The 14,789-nt window shown below is 31.6% G+C and overlaps 1 protein-coding gene across 1 annotated transcript in view; it reads right to left on the bottom strand.

Annotated features, from left to right (window-relative positions):
• The window catches only part of LOC118204361 (beta-alanine transporter-like), a 226,722-nt gene that overhangs the window by 43,888 nt on the left and 168,045 nt on the right, over positions 1-14,789 (bottom strand). The window contains exon 5 of the mRNA XM_085826048.1: positions 7,070-7,196. Within this exon, the coding sequence (XP_085682174.1) occupies positions 7,070-7,196 (127 nt within the window). The remainder of the gene's footprint in view (positions 1-7,069; positions 7,197-14,789) is intronic.

Here is a 14,789-nt window from a genome sequence, read left to right as displayed (position 1 = left end):
TATCATTTCTGTAAATTTAATTTTCTGTTCAGCATTCAAACTAAATTGCAGTTATATATTTTCATTAAAACTGATATGAGTTTCATGCATATGAAAATTTTATTCAAATTTTGAATCTAGAGATAATCTTGATTTTAAACTTTGCAAAATTTTATTGCAATAAGGACGAAAAAAACTCCGTAAGACAAATTTATTTTGATATAAACTAGTTCTTTGGGCCAGTTAGGTCTAAATCATTTATTATTCTAATTAGTATTTAATATTTTAAAAATTCTGTCTTACAATAAATCAGATTTTTCAAATGAACAACATATAGTTTTGGTATCCCAATTTGGGGTGAGGTGACAATGACCGGCTCTTCTGTAATCCAGTAACGGAACGAACTATGCGAGAAGTTCTAGCTTATATTAAATTTGATATAAATATTGAAAACCATATAAAAGATAGCACTTGGATTCTCTAAGCCTGAAAGCGAGTATCGAATTCATCTAACTGATGAGGGGGTGGTCAAGTTTGCATAATCTGAACCAAAAGAGAGAAGAAAGTTATTAACACTTAAGTACAAAAACCATTTGGAATAATTAATACGGGGACGTTGGGTGAATATCTACTTCAAGATAAATAGTCTAAAAATAAAACAATGAATTGTTTACAAGATATTTAAGGCATCAGAAATATTTATTTTGAGATCTATTTTAGATAGAAAATGTCTGGTTTTAAAAATTATGTATTTCTCTTAATCATATTTAAAATTTTTCTGCGGTTTTCCTCTGGATTCTTTCGAAACATCATTGTTACTCCGCCGTATACAAGCATATATATTTATTTTACATTTCATGGAACACTCTGAAATGTATTATGGTGCTTATTTTACTTTATACCAAACAACATAGAGATTTCAAATGCTCAAGCAGTCATAAATTACTCTTATGGAAGGCAGATTAAAAAAAAAAAAACAGACCGTGAAATCTTTTTCATTTATGCTATTTATTGATACTGTATATCTAAAATTAAGGCTATTACTATTCAATTGGTGAATATAAAAATAAATTTTAAGTTTTTATTGTAAGATTTGTATAACAGGAAATATTGCATGAAAAATCATAAAATGCAAGTAGAACATTTATTTACCTGTTTTTGTTTATAAAAATTTTTATTACATAAATTAACTATGATATTTTTTCTTAAACTTTTATAATCAATACTAATAATATTATTTGTTGTTTAATTCATTTTTTTTGAAAAGGATAATTTGAAATTTTGGCAAACATAGAACAAACTTTCCGTTTAAAACTTTCCAGCACCATGTGTGGTTTCTTTTCCATTCCAGTCATTTTTTCTAGTGTGCATATTGTCTTTTTAATTAATTTACGAGTATTATAATTAAAAGAGTTTAACATTTGTTCCAGCAGGACTTTCAGCAATTGACGACCAGTCAGGAACTTGGTCACAATCCCTTTTTCGAAATTCCTTTAGTATTTAAAGCCAATCAGATTACGCACATAAACAGATGTCTGCTGATAGTTAAAATCACTTCTAATTACATAATTCTTTTTCTACACTGATTTTTAATAATTAACATATACAGTTAAATAAAAGAAAATGCATAAAGAAGTGAATGCGGCATTTGAACAGCTGTTAAAATTTTTAAAAGCCTTTTTACACCATTTATTTTCTTCAGAGTCTTTTAAAAATTTTTTCAATGCAGAAAAAACTTATTTATAGCAAAAAATTGGAAAATTGTTAATCTTATCTTTTTTGCGGTGACTCAATTTTAAGGTCACTTTCTTTGTTGTCGCAAGTCCCCTTAAGAGAGGTAACCAAATGAAAGTGTTTTTCAAATAAATAAAGCACATTATTAATAGTTTTATGGTTGATTATAATATAGATTATGCCGCTTTCCTGTTTTTTTTAACTGTCCTCTGGTTAATTGTTATTTTGAATTAACTGTGGAGGCGGATTTCTGTAGTACTCCGATAATTTGGAAGTTGCTCATCAGTTTTTTTTTGGGGGGGGGAGAAAAAGCAGACGTGATAAATGTGAAGTGTCCTTGACGGAACTCGAACATTGGACTCTCGAATACACGTTGGGCATGCTTCCATTTACGCCACGAAGACATGCGGAAAGAAGAGACAAAATAATTTACATACTCCTCCCTTTTTAAGGGCGGCTTCGGCAGTACATATACTAAAATTGAAACGATACAGAGAAGATTAGCATGGGGAATAGGAGACCCAACCGCCAAATTCTAGTGGTGACAGACTACCATTCACCACTTTTAAGTTCGGGCGCCATTTGTAAAGTCATTAAGCTTTTTGATGCTGAAGACGTGAAAAATGTGCTCTGCCCTCGCCTGGACCTCTCGAATACGCGTGGAGTATGTTTCCATTTACACCCCGAAAACCTGCGGAAAGGAGAAAGAAACTATTTTATAGACCGTATTCGTTTATATGCCCTATTTTAACATGATTCGTTAAATATAGATATACAATCTTCCAGCGTTTTAATATGCGCATCAAAATTAATCGTTTGAAAATTATTTTTCATATATTTATATCTTACAAAGTAATACTCCTTTCTTAAAAAAATAGTCACTCAATGGAAACAGTAAAAATTAAAACTTCAGCCATATACCCTTTTGCTTCAATATTGTACTCGATAGCTAAGAATATGTGTGCTTATTTGTTGGAACATATTTTAGATAGATAAAAGCCATCCACAGCAAAACCGTTTAGCTACCGAACGCTGCATTACATTTATTGAAGACGCTAAAAAAAAAAAAGAACACAAAGTTTCCTGTCAAAAGAAGCTCGAAGTCTACTTCGAAAATAAATTAATTTCAATCATTCCTTTCAAAAAATGCTCCCGTGGGCCAATTTGAGGACGGCATGTCTTCAAATCAGCCAACGCACACACCGTAAAGCGGCTTAACTGCAACTGCCATCAACCGAGACACACAATTGCTGCAGCTTTCAGCAACCACTCCATTATGCAAGAGAAGCCGTCAAGTCCAATTTCTGGATGGTTGGCGGGATGTCATACCAACTCCATTATTCTGACGGGATGTCGGCTTGGAGGAGAAACTGCCTGATAGCTTGGAGTTGAAGCGACTTTTCTTGGGTAAGAAAAGGTGTTGGTTCTAACTCCTCCTTCTGTGATGGGATCTCACTGAATGCCTCATTTTTCTTGCTCATCGCGAAGGGATTCAATACGTCTGACAGAGAGAGAAGATTTCAACAACATTGGCATGTGTTCTGCAGAGATATCCTGCAATCTATGACATCTAGGAACAGTGCAATTTACGACTTAGACAATGCCCATCTAATGAAATGAATAAAAGATTAATTTGAGAAGTTTAGCAATTGAAGGGGAAACCTCAGTTTGCATTCATATCATGCAAGAATTTACTAAATTAGCAAGACAACGGTAACTACCTTTGTAAGTACGAGGAAAATGTAGATTTAAGGAATTACTTAAGAGATATATTTGCGAGCTTTCGTTATTAAATGCAAAAGCTCAATTTTGATTTCATACATTCTTATTTGTTGCCTTACGAAATTGCTAATTACTTACAAAAAATACAACGATAGCTAAATTTTGGAGTATCATCGCACTGAACACTTCGTGACCTTATTTTTCAATTTGTGAGGTTTAGTTACTTGAATTTGAAAGTTTATTTTGAGTTTTTATACACCTTCATTGATTGCTCAACGAAAACTTCTTAATTACATTAAAAGCAATTACCGTATTTCTCCCGCATGCTTCTGTGGTGTACTAGCATGAAAGATATATGGTTCGAATCCTAGCCAGGACAAAAGATGTTCTTAGTGCAAATTGCCAAACGCTCTGTCTGTGTGCTGTTTTTCGTGTTTCAAAAGTTAAATATTTTACCGTTTTTCTTAAAAAGAAAATTTATTTGGAAAATTTCCTAAGCAATTAAATTGAAATGGCAATTAAGTAAAACAATTGCGATTAATTTATATTATATACAAAGTTCCCATATCTAAAAGCAAAGAGTTATCAACTTGAATGCTACTCAAAATATTGTCATTTTTTGACTTATCTCCTGATATGAGCAAAGTTTAGATCAGATGCACGAATTCTTAGACTCCAAAAAGGAAAGGGCTGCCGCTAGTTGGTTAGGTTATTTAAAAATGGCAAAGTGCAAGAGGGCTATCAGCCTAAGGGCGATGTCTTCGTGGAGACGTTTTAAGGAAAATTGGCTGTTATTCACTTACGTATCGGAAAAACCATGGGTCAAACTATGCAGACTATTTGCTTGGAATCGAAGTGTCAGCACTTATCGGCCTTCAACCACTCAGCAGGTATTATGACAGTAAATGGAGCAAATTGAAAGTAACAAAAACTCTTTCGTAAGCAAGCAACTGCTTATTTTCTAATAAAATAATTCTTTACTATTTAAATCTTTATTCTTTTAATACGTATGCCTAAACTATATTATTTAAAATATATTTAATCCCTAGTACATCTAAGTGATAATTATGACATTTTGCAATATTGCAGTTAATAAAAGATATTTCTAACATCAAAACTTATTTTTACACACAATTTCAGTTAAAGTTTAGAAACCCAAATTAGCATAGATTTGAAGTTTGCTGTACCAGTTTCGAAGGTAAGCAAGCATAAGTCTTTATTCTCTCTCATACGAAAAGCAAAATTGAATTTTCTTTTGCTCCGGAAAAAAATAGAAAACTATAATTATCTTCGAAATCAATACAATTTTTGTCTAAATCTATGCTAATTTAAGACTGTTTTTTGTTTAATAAAAATGAATAAAAAAATTTTTGGCTTTCAAAAACGTTTATGCATTGCATTATTTAAATGCTTGAAATGCATATATTTCAGTATTTGAAATGCATTAGTTAAATGTTTATAATGTTTATGCTTTTAGAATTGCTGATTTAAGATTAAAAGCCACTATTGCGAGCGGTTTCACATTTAAGTGACTGTTAATTGAAATGCTTCTTTATCGTTTGAAATGACTCAGTAAAAATCCTCGAATGGCATTTGGCTTCTGATTAAAGACGTTTCATCATTATTAATAAAGCTTTTCTCTGGCATTTCTAATAATGGCAAAGTACCTTCAATCATTTCTAGACAACGCCGTCAACCTACACGAAACTGCTGAATTTGTAAACAGCTTATCACGATCGCAAATGCTACCAAATATAAACGACTCGTGAATACTCGTCAGTAGATGTTTCGTGGGAAAGCAAAATTCAACACGCAGAAGTGTCTGAAAGATTCAGAAATCAGTACTGAATAATTCAGATCATGTTAGCAGTAACAGAAAGCTGTAGGAGGTAATTTATTTTTACAACGATCTATGAAAAGCCGTCTCGCTCTCTGTTCCGTTTAAATCATCGAATCAATTTTGACCCACTTTTAGTCAGGCGATAGTCTTGAAATTTTGCCCACATGCATATATGCAGTAAGAATCAGATATTTCACAGCGATTCCTTTTTTGTTTCAAAATTAGACTTAAACTGTAATTTCTTAATGTAATGACGTTATTCTTAGCGCATATGTCTTGCTTTACGATTTAGCAATTATTGCAGAATGTCGTATTTTACAGTGAAACTAGAAACTAATATTTCACAGAGGTTATTTGGAATGAATAATATATTTTTGACCTATCATTCGATGGCCTGTGAGCAGTCGTGGCTGCTAGCAATGATTTTAAAGCTTCCCGGAAAGTTGAACTTTTGAATAAAATATTTAATCAAACTGTCGTATAGGAGTCAAAGTTTCTAAAGTTTAGTTTTTAGAATGAATATAAATTTTGTCAAATATTACCACAGAGACAGGGGGACCGTATAAAAAGTTAGATTTCATAATTTTTATAAATCGATTACTTAAATTTAAAAATACTATGCCATAAATATATTTGAGTCATTTAAAACATTTGTTTACGACCAACGGCTGCGAAATTAAAGGATGCGTAGGAGTGGACAAGGTGTATAAGAATGATGATACACAATTTAAATTACGATTTAATATTTTTACTTTAGAATCTGTTGTTGTACTTTTACAAGGCAATAAGATTGATTTCAGCTACATTTGATAAGAATAAGGCAATAGCTAAAAGTATTATTAGTTAACAAATTTTATTGAAATTTATGGTGAAGTAAGAGATCATGCTCAATAAGCTGATGAATAAGAATGTAGATGTACTCATGGACTTTTGATTAACTCTTTATTTTAGCATAGCATTACTGACTTAAATACGGCTAAACTGACACAACCGACACGTTCATAATTCCGTAATTATAAATATATTTTTAATATATTCACAACATAACATTCGGAGAGAAACACCGCGGCAGTTACTTGTTACCAGGACGGAAGAAGCTTAATAAAAGAAGTAATAGGCTGTACTAACTTTAAGCAAAAACAATCAAAAGAAGAGCAAAATTGTGGTACTAATTTAAAATTAAGAATGGTAATGTTATTTTATCTTCTAATAGAGTCGTTTAGTATCCCTTTTTATCTATTGGTTAGTAAAAGTGGCATGACATCCTGCTCAACCATCCTTTCCCTTACAGCATCCTAATGGCTGCATCTCTTGGTGGAAGCGGAAGGAAAACGAACTTTGGAAGTTTGTATTCTTCAGCATCATACTGACCCAGCACCTGGAGTGATAGCATCTTGTGCCATTGGTAACACGAGTTTACTTCTAATCCACATATACCGTTAATTGACACCCACTGTTTCATTATTTAGGTTCTTTTGCTCGTGACACTACTAAAACTCCAGGGTGTCTCCATCACACCGTCCTTCAGTAGAGGAATTTAAGACCACATAAGCTTTACAGAAATATATTCAACTGCATGTCTAACTGTAAAATAGCTACTATCACTGCCAGACGGTGATGCTCGGAGAACTGATTTTTGCATATTCTGTACCTCAGAATGATTTGGGATTGTAATCCTTCCGTTATAATGAATTTGTTAAAAATATAATAGTCATTTTCTTCATGGTGTAGAAATTTTAATAACCAGGAATGCATTTGATTTATTTGGAAACAGTAAGAAGTGAGTTTGCTTACCTTGGTGGCGACTATGAAGTCTGGCGTTAGGTCCCTGCCGTTGGTGGAGGCGATTGTTCGTAGCAGTCGCATGGTTTCTTCGACTCTTCCCCTCGCCAGGAGCCACTGCGGAGACTCTGGAAGCACCCTGACTGACTGTTGAATTATGGTGAAATGCTCCGCGACATGACATTTAGCATACAACAGTATAAATAAACACTTAGACATACTGATAAAAATTGCTAACAGTTTTCAATCATTTACAATAATCCCTCATACTTGAGAGATTCGTGAACGAAACGTAATATGACTTACCTTTAAAAAAGGCATGTCTGAATTATGAGATTCCTGTTAAACGCAAAAGTATTGTTAATAAATTTTCCAAGCACATTATTTGTACTTCCTCATAATAGAGCGTTTTCAGAACATTTAGATCACGGCTGTCACCATGTTAAGTTATATTACGCTATGTAATATTCAAACAATGTTGCAGATGTTGCCAACAAAATTGTCATTCTTTTCAAAATTGCTTAAAGATTGAGAAATTTAGAAGTAGTAAATTCATTTCTTAATATCGAAAATCGTCAGATTATTAATGTTAATTACGTCCTCATTGGAGCTTTCGCAAAAATTTTAATCGCTTTTTTGCATAAATTTTCTATACAATTATCATTCAGTCGCGTATTCTAAAGCTCAAGTATACTATCTGACACACAGATTCTCTAAATGAGGTAAAAAGAATATCCATGATTAAGGAAAACATGTTAAGTCTTTCGGATAGATTTCAGCTTAAAGAATTACTGAAATAAAAAGCAATCTTTAAAAAAAAATAAAAACCGCAATAGAAAATTTCCCAACTTAATCAATAGGGGAAAGAAAAATGCCTCGCAATTAATTAAGTATTGTGGTAAATGCGCTGCTATTCAATAAAAAATTACTGTGATATAGTTACGGCGGCTTAACTGATTATGGTAAGCCCGTTTGGATTATCTGAATTAAGAGTGATATTTTCGTGTGGGAATATCTGGGTTAAACTGGCTGATGTTTATGTATATACGAGGAACTACGAAATTCCACACACATGGGCGCTTTGTCTGGAAAAACCATCAAGATAGATTAGTTTATCTGAGTATGGCAAATCATACGAGAATTATGCTTTGGGGAAAACTTTCTAAATGAAAACCGTATATTACACAGGTAAAAATTGCGCGAAGACTATCTATGCGTCTAAATTTTTCGCATTCCTTGTATTCAGTGGTCTTATCTAATTTGTCCTTGGTTAAATATTAACATCGATTTAACTACAACAATTAAGTTATCTCAACCGTTTGATAAGCACTGCGATACAATAAAGGTGTTATGTAGCTGATTCGTTTAACATTAACCAGAATCTAGAATGAACTTCTAGTGTTCCCACCTTCATCTACACTCTCACTAGTGACATGCATAGCCCGTAAAAATGGTCTCCACTTTAATTATTAATTACTTCATACAAGATATATAAGATTATCTACGTAAGTATACTTTGTAAGAGGAAATTTCCGTGTGGCCTTACTAACAGGAAAATGCTCATTTTATTTTATACATAGGATTATGCCAGATTTCGAGTAGAAGGATCAGGTTGGAATTACTATACACCTACTTTCTCTTATGCATGTAATAGTAAGATTCTATGATGTATACTGTATATCAATAAGTATGTTAAACGGACCTAGGACAAAAAAATTACTTTCCTTTTGATGGTTATTTTGTAATGGATTGTTTCCAGAAATCCACATTTATATAAAGATCAATCTATATTTAAATTTTTTCACTAATTAGAAATCATTTTTAAAATATGTTAAGCGTATATCTCTTTATTATATATCTGCTAAACAAATATATCAGTTTGTATTATTTTTATTTATTATAACGATACGAAATCTTATAGCAGTCAAGTTTCTAAAAATGGGATGACTGTACTCATATTTATTTTTTTAAATGTTGTACTAATAGAAGTGCAACTTGACTCTCGTTCCATTTTTTCCAAAAAGAAGTCGTGATGAAGACAACGTCTGAAATTCCTAATTCGAAAAAGAATATTCGTCTCCTAATTCGAAAAAGAATATTTTTCGAAATTTCTTTCACTTGAAATGTTGCAAGAATACTGAATCGATTTCGTTTCATCTTCCCGTTTCTTGAGTATTTTTGTCGCACACTAAAAACCATTTTTTTATCATTAGCACAAATCATAATATTTTATATGCGGGGTGTTATAATATTAGAACTTCTGGATACAGAAATAAAATCCCATAGGAACCAGTTATTTAGGGCGTTTACATTATTTTTTACCGGAGTTAAAATTAAAGGCATAAAACAACTCATGAATTCTGCATAAGAAAAGAGGCTTGATGTTTAAATATAAACTGAGACGTTTACCAATTTGTTTAATACTAAAATTTGGGCGTTCGGCTTAGATACGTTATGGTAAGGAAGTTGAACCCTGAAATCATGCTGTCGTTTTAGTAATTGAAAAATGCTATTTCTGTTTTACTCAATCCTTACACACATTAATAAAATTCATTAGTGACAACTTTTCGTTTAAATCTAGTAGCACGTTGCGCAATCTTTGTCCAAGTATCTTTTACTTTACAGCAGAAACGAATTATCGCATTGTACTTGCACACGCGAAAGCGAGACTATGGGAAAAGCCTTGTGGCAGCTTGTGGCTGCTAGTTCCCGCAACTCACATCCAAATTAAAATTCGCATTTCTGCAGCCAAAACATCAAAAATGTGTATGCTCGAAGTAGAGAAATTTTGTATCAGAATCCCTCTTTCTTCTTCACAGTGCTCTCACTTCTGTTTTACGAATGAATACTAAAGGTGGATTGCCTTTTACCTTCAGCCAGTTTAATAGTACAGTTAAGTTAAAGGACCAGTTATACTCGCTGTTTAAGATAAATACTGCTGGATTTACAGGGTGATATTAAATTCGACATATACATGTGTTTTCAATTTTGATAGGACTTTTACAACAAAATTAAAGCTTATGTAATATAACGAATGGATTGAGCTCAGAAGGAATAGATATTCTGATTATCATATCTGAAAAAAACCGCGTAGGGTAAAGATTACAGGTCTTAATAGTAAAAGTGAAAAATATTTTGAGATAAGCTTCTTGCATGGTAAGTTAAAACTGATTATAACAGTGGTGAAAGCCTTAAAATTAGAATTAAGATAATAGAAACAATGAAATTATTAATAATAATAGAAGCAATGCAAAATGAAATAGGATTAAAATAATATATTAATCAGCTCCATATAATGTTTCAAACAGAACATGTCATAGGGTAAGTATTTGAAACACCAAACCGGGTAGATTAATGAGTACCGATCAACACGTTTCGTTCCTCGCGACAATGTAAGACCTTTAAACCGTTTTAAATAAAGTTTGCTTTTTGAAAAATAATAGATCAGATAGTCTCACAATTGCCACTTAGTTCCCCCGAGATGGCATTCGTAGTCTGAGAAGAAAACACAAGCAAAATTTAAAATAGTAAAGTTTTGACGAATAATACTCAAAACACTAAAAACGAATGAATTATGAAAATATAGTAGGGTGAAATATAAAATGGTAGAACTGTACAGAAAAACTTCGAAAACGTAATTTAGTTATTCATCATTTTACGAATAGTTTCACTTACAATAAATAAGGCTAAGACACAATTGTTGTTTGACTTCTGAATTAGAATAAATAAGGCTGTCTCGAAAACTTGAAGTGCTATCTTATTTTTATTTTAAAATAATAACTGGTGAAAGAAAGGAAAAATGTTTTATGCATTTGGTAAAAGTAAGCAAATAACATGAAACAGAAAAATTATTAAATGAAACATTCTATATTTTATGGCTTATATATAATTTATAGCTTATAATTATATACAGAGCAGTTTACATTCGAAAATATTCTGTTGTGCTTTTACGAATATTTAGAATGTAAAAGGACCTTCAAATTAAAGGTATTTTAGCCTACTACTCGGATAAAAGTTTTCTTGAATCAAACAATGAATATATATATAGTATTGTAGAGTCATTAAGTTTATTTCGGAAGCAGAAGAGATGAAAAATATGCAACACCTTCACCAGGAATCGAACCGCGGACCTCTGGAATATGCGCCCAGCGCGCAGACCACCACACCACGAAGGCATACCAAAAAGGCGGGAGAAATATCTTGCAGTATGTCCGTAATCAGTGCTTACGTCTGATAGGTAACATGTGAAATCATATTTATATCAAAATGAATTGCAGTTTAAGAGACAACATATTTCTTAGAGATGTAATAAAGCTTTAAATTTAATGATGCTATTTCCGTTCAATGCAATATTTTTCTTTTCTTGTAGAACTTTTGGTTATTATAATTGTAAAGATTCTACAAATATATGTTTTACAGACAAATGATTTCAAAAGAAAAATGAAATCTTCCACACGGTAAAGGAACTTTTGTGAGCTAATTTACATACCCTACTGAAATTTACACCCTAATGCAAAATTAGACGAATGTGTAATCATAACAACAGCACATAAAAATGGCTTACTCAACGATTACGAAAGAGTTTCTCTAAATTAAAATAGTTCTTTAATAATGTTCATTTGTTTGAAACATTCATTAATTCGCTAAATATATATATAAAACTCCACTTAAAAATTCTATGTGTCCTCTGACGTGCAATCCTTTGCGTTTTGCAGTTCAAAATAAAGAGACGAATCTTAAATAAAAAATTAGCGCTGTAATATATGCAAACGGATGTCAATATATTCTTCAAATAATTTTGATATAATGACCTAAAGAATTAAAAGGCATTTTTCCCATGTATACTTATTGTGTACTGCTTAGCGTATCCAACTAGCCAGTTGGAAGAACAGCGATTTGATACTTGGCTAGGCAACAGTTCATGTCTTTGTTGTTGTTTTTTTTTAAAAAAACAGTCTAATAGAGCCGAACTTAAAAGTGTTGTGGTTGGATTTTAGTGTAATTTCGATTTGCTAAATCTTATCTTCTCCCCACTCCTTAGTCGCAATTAAACAGAGGAGCAGAATTTAAAGAAATCAAGACTCGCATGTCTTTGCGAAGTACTGGTGAGCTCATCCATTTAGAATGTTAAAGACTCTCGGCTCGAATCTGAACAGGAATATAGATATTTTTTTCAGGTTTTCCATCTCGGAAAAATCTTTTAAAAATACTTGTCCCTACACCTGTCTACAAATGCCCTTATGCGGTCTTTTTTCGCAATCATTCGTCGAAATCATATATACGGCCAAATACCAAAGTGTTTTTTAAAGAAAGTAGTTTGCAATCGGGATTTTTAAATTTAAAAAGTCAGCTTTGTAAAATTTAGAAATCTAGCATTTCACGTTTCCCAAGTCCTTATTGTAATATTCAAGAAACATTCACACACATGATAAAAGATAAAATGCAAAATGTTTCATTTCCACGCAAAAAAAAAATTTGACCTAAATATTTAGTTTCAAAATTTGGGACAATGTCAACTAAAATATAAATTTGAGGTTAATTTATTCCTTAATATAATTCAATGATTTCTTAAAATAAGGCAAAGCAACAAATTTCTGCTCGGCATATAGTTTAACCCAAACATTGTCAATTTCGAAAGAAACTGGTTCATGTCTCTCATTATCAGGAGAAACATTCTCCAAGAATCGTGAGCAATTATTTTTCTCCTGACAATGAAGGACCTACGCCTGTTGCCCTTGTAATCGATAGAGACTTGATTAATATATACGCCTTAAAGTAGGCTGTTATTTTGCCTAAATTTATGTTTTACTTTAGCGTGTTTCTCTTCTCAAGATCTTAGGTATGTCCGTGTTTACATTATATTCATTATTATTAAAAACAAACCTGAATAGCTCATATGAATATCAAAATCTACAAATGGAGATAATTAATAATTAAGTCCAGTGTGATACAAATCTTATTAAAAGATTTGAAGACACAGATTTTATTAGATTTTTTTCGCACTTTAAAATTAAATATATTCCGTTAGGAATTTTTGCTCTAAGAATAATTACTCTTCTTGGGAAACACATTTATATGTGAAGAGCCTTTTTATTCCACGGTTGACAATTAAATGAAAAGAACACGACTGGGTAATGAACATTTTCAATCCGTGATAAAGATAATTTATAGTAATTTCTCTCCATGGTTACAAACCTTGTCAGAATCAAAACATTACCAAATGTCAAGCTGTAATAAGAAATGAAGAATTTGATAATTATTTCCTTAATATATAAGCATTTTTATTTATGCGTCTAAGAAAAATTCCATAAGTAAAATTTAGCGATTTGCTTTGACACATATTAGAAGTTTTACTAAAAACTTTTGATTATTTTAAACTTCAAGAAAATTTTTTAATGATTATTCAGACATATTACAGAATTATTTGAAATAAATATCAAACTGAAAATTTAAGACTTAAATATAAATATATTTGAATTAGAACGTGTAAACAACAAATATAAGTTACACGCACCGAACTTTAGATTTTAAACAGAAATAGATTAGATTTGAGAAAAACGTAAATTTTCCGACCGTAAATTTTGCGATATTATTATTTTTATACATCTTTTCATAAATATTTACTAAGCGAAATTTAAACTTAATTTAAAACACTTTTTGTATCGTTAATAAAAATTTATATTTTGTTAAAAATATTCTGGCCTGTCAGTTGCATTCAAATCGTGCATTCGTCCTGCATACAATTTTTCTTTGAGCCGCTGACAAATAGTATATCCAAATGATTTTCTCACAAGAAATTTATAAATTTTAAACGGTAAACATACGTTAAAAATATTACAGAATCAGAGTCTAATAATCGTACAGGAATTCATTAAAGTATATATCAAAGTCATATATCTCATTTTTAACTTATGCAAATATTATTACAAGTTGGCTATGTGCCAATATTTTCAGAGTTTTCTAGAATCAGACTTATGTAAGTTTATGTGAATAATATTTCCTTTTATGAAAAAATTACACTGTCACGAAAATCTGCATAGCACTTTTTGTTATGAATTTTCAACACAGAAAACATATTTTATAAATTGATATTTAATTTTAGCTAAATGTGCTTCATTCAAACAATTTTTAGTTTGTACGATTTCGTTTGACTGAAGATTAGGTTATGTACGATTCAGTTTCAGAAACTTTAAGATAGCTCATCGAATTTTTGTCGAAGGGACGTCAAACTTTTCATTTTATTTTGTATGATGTGTATAAATTTCCTAAATATACTTAGAAGAATTGGCTTACAGAATAAAAGCTAGATTTCGCGATTCAAAGGAAATCAGTTTTTAAAATTGAGGAACGTCAAAATATTATTTTCGCTATTTAAAGCATTTTCACATTTGAAAATATCTGTCTATTGCCCACTATTCCGAAAGTAAAGGCCGTATGAAGGCTTTTGTGAACAGAATATTTAATGGGTTACCATAACTATACTTTAAGGCTGAAAATAAATTTATTAAGAACATAGTAAATATAGTATATGTTATTGTGACGTATCTCACTTGTCTGACACCAACACCAGAACAAGTCTACGAAATTCATCCTGGCAGGAATGCAAGACTGCGCCTGTCGTTGGCAAGAGCCTACAGTACCAGTCAGGTGACAGTATGACTTTGCTCAGTTCCGGCCCCACCCCTCTTTCCCTATCACCAACCTCTCGAAAGGACTTTCGGCTCGCAAATAT

Source organism: Stegodyphus dumicola, chromosome 10 (assembly GCF_044657685.1).
Source record: "Stegodyphus dumicola isolate Sdum_Otavi_A_Nest chromosome 10, ASM4465768v1".
Classification (NCBI taxonomy): domain Eukaryota; kingdom Metazoa; phylum Arthropoda; class Arachnida; order Araneae; family Eresidae; genus Stegodyphus; species Stegodyphus dumicola.
This window is presented reverse-complemented; position numbering and strand designations above follow the sequence as displayed.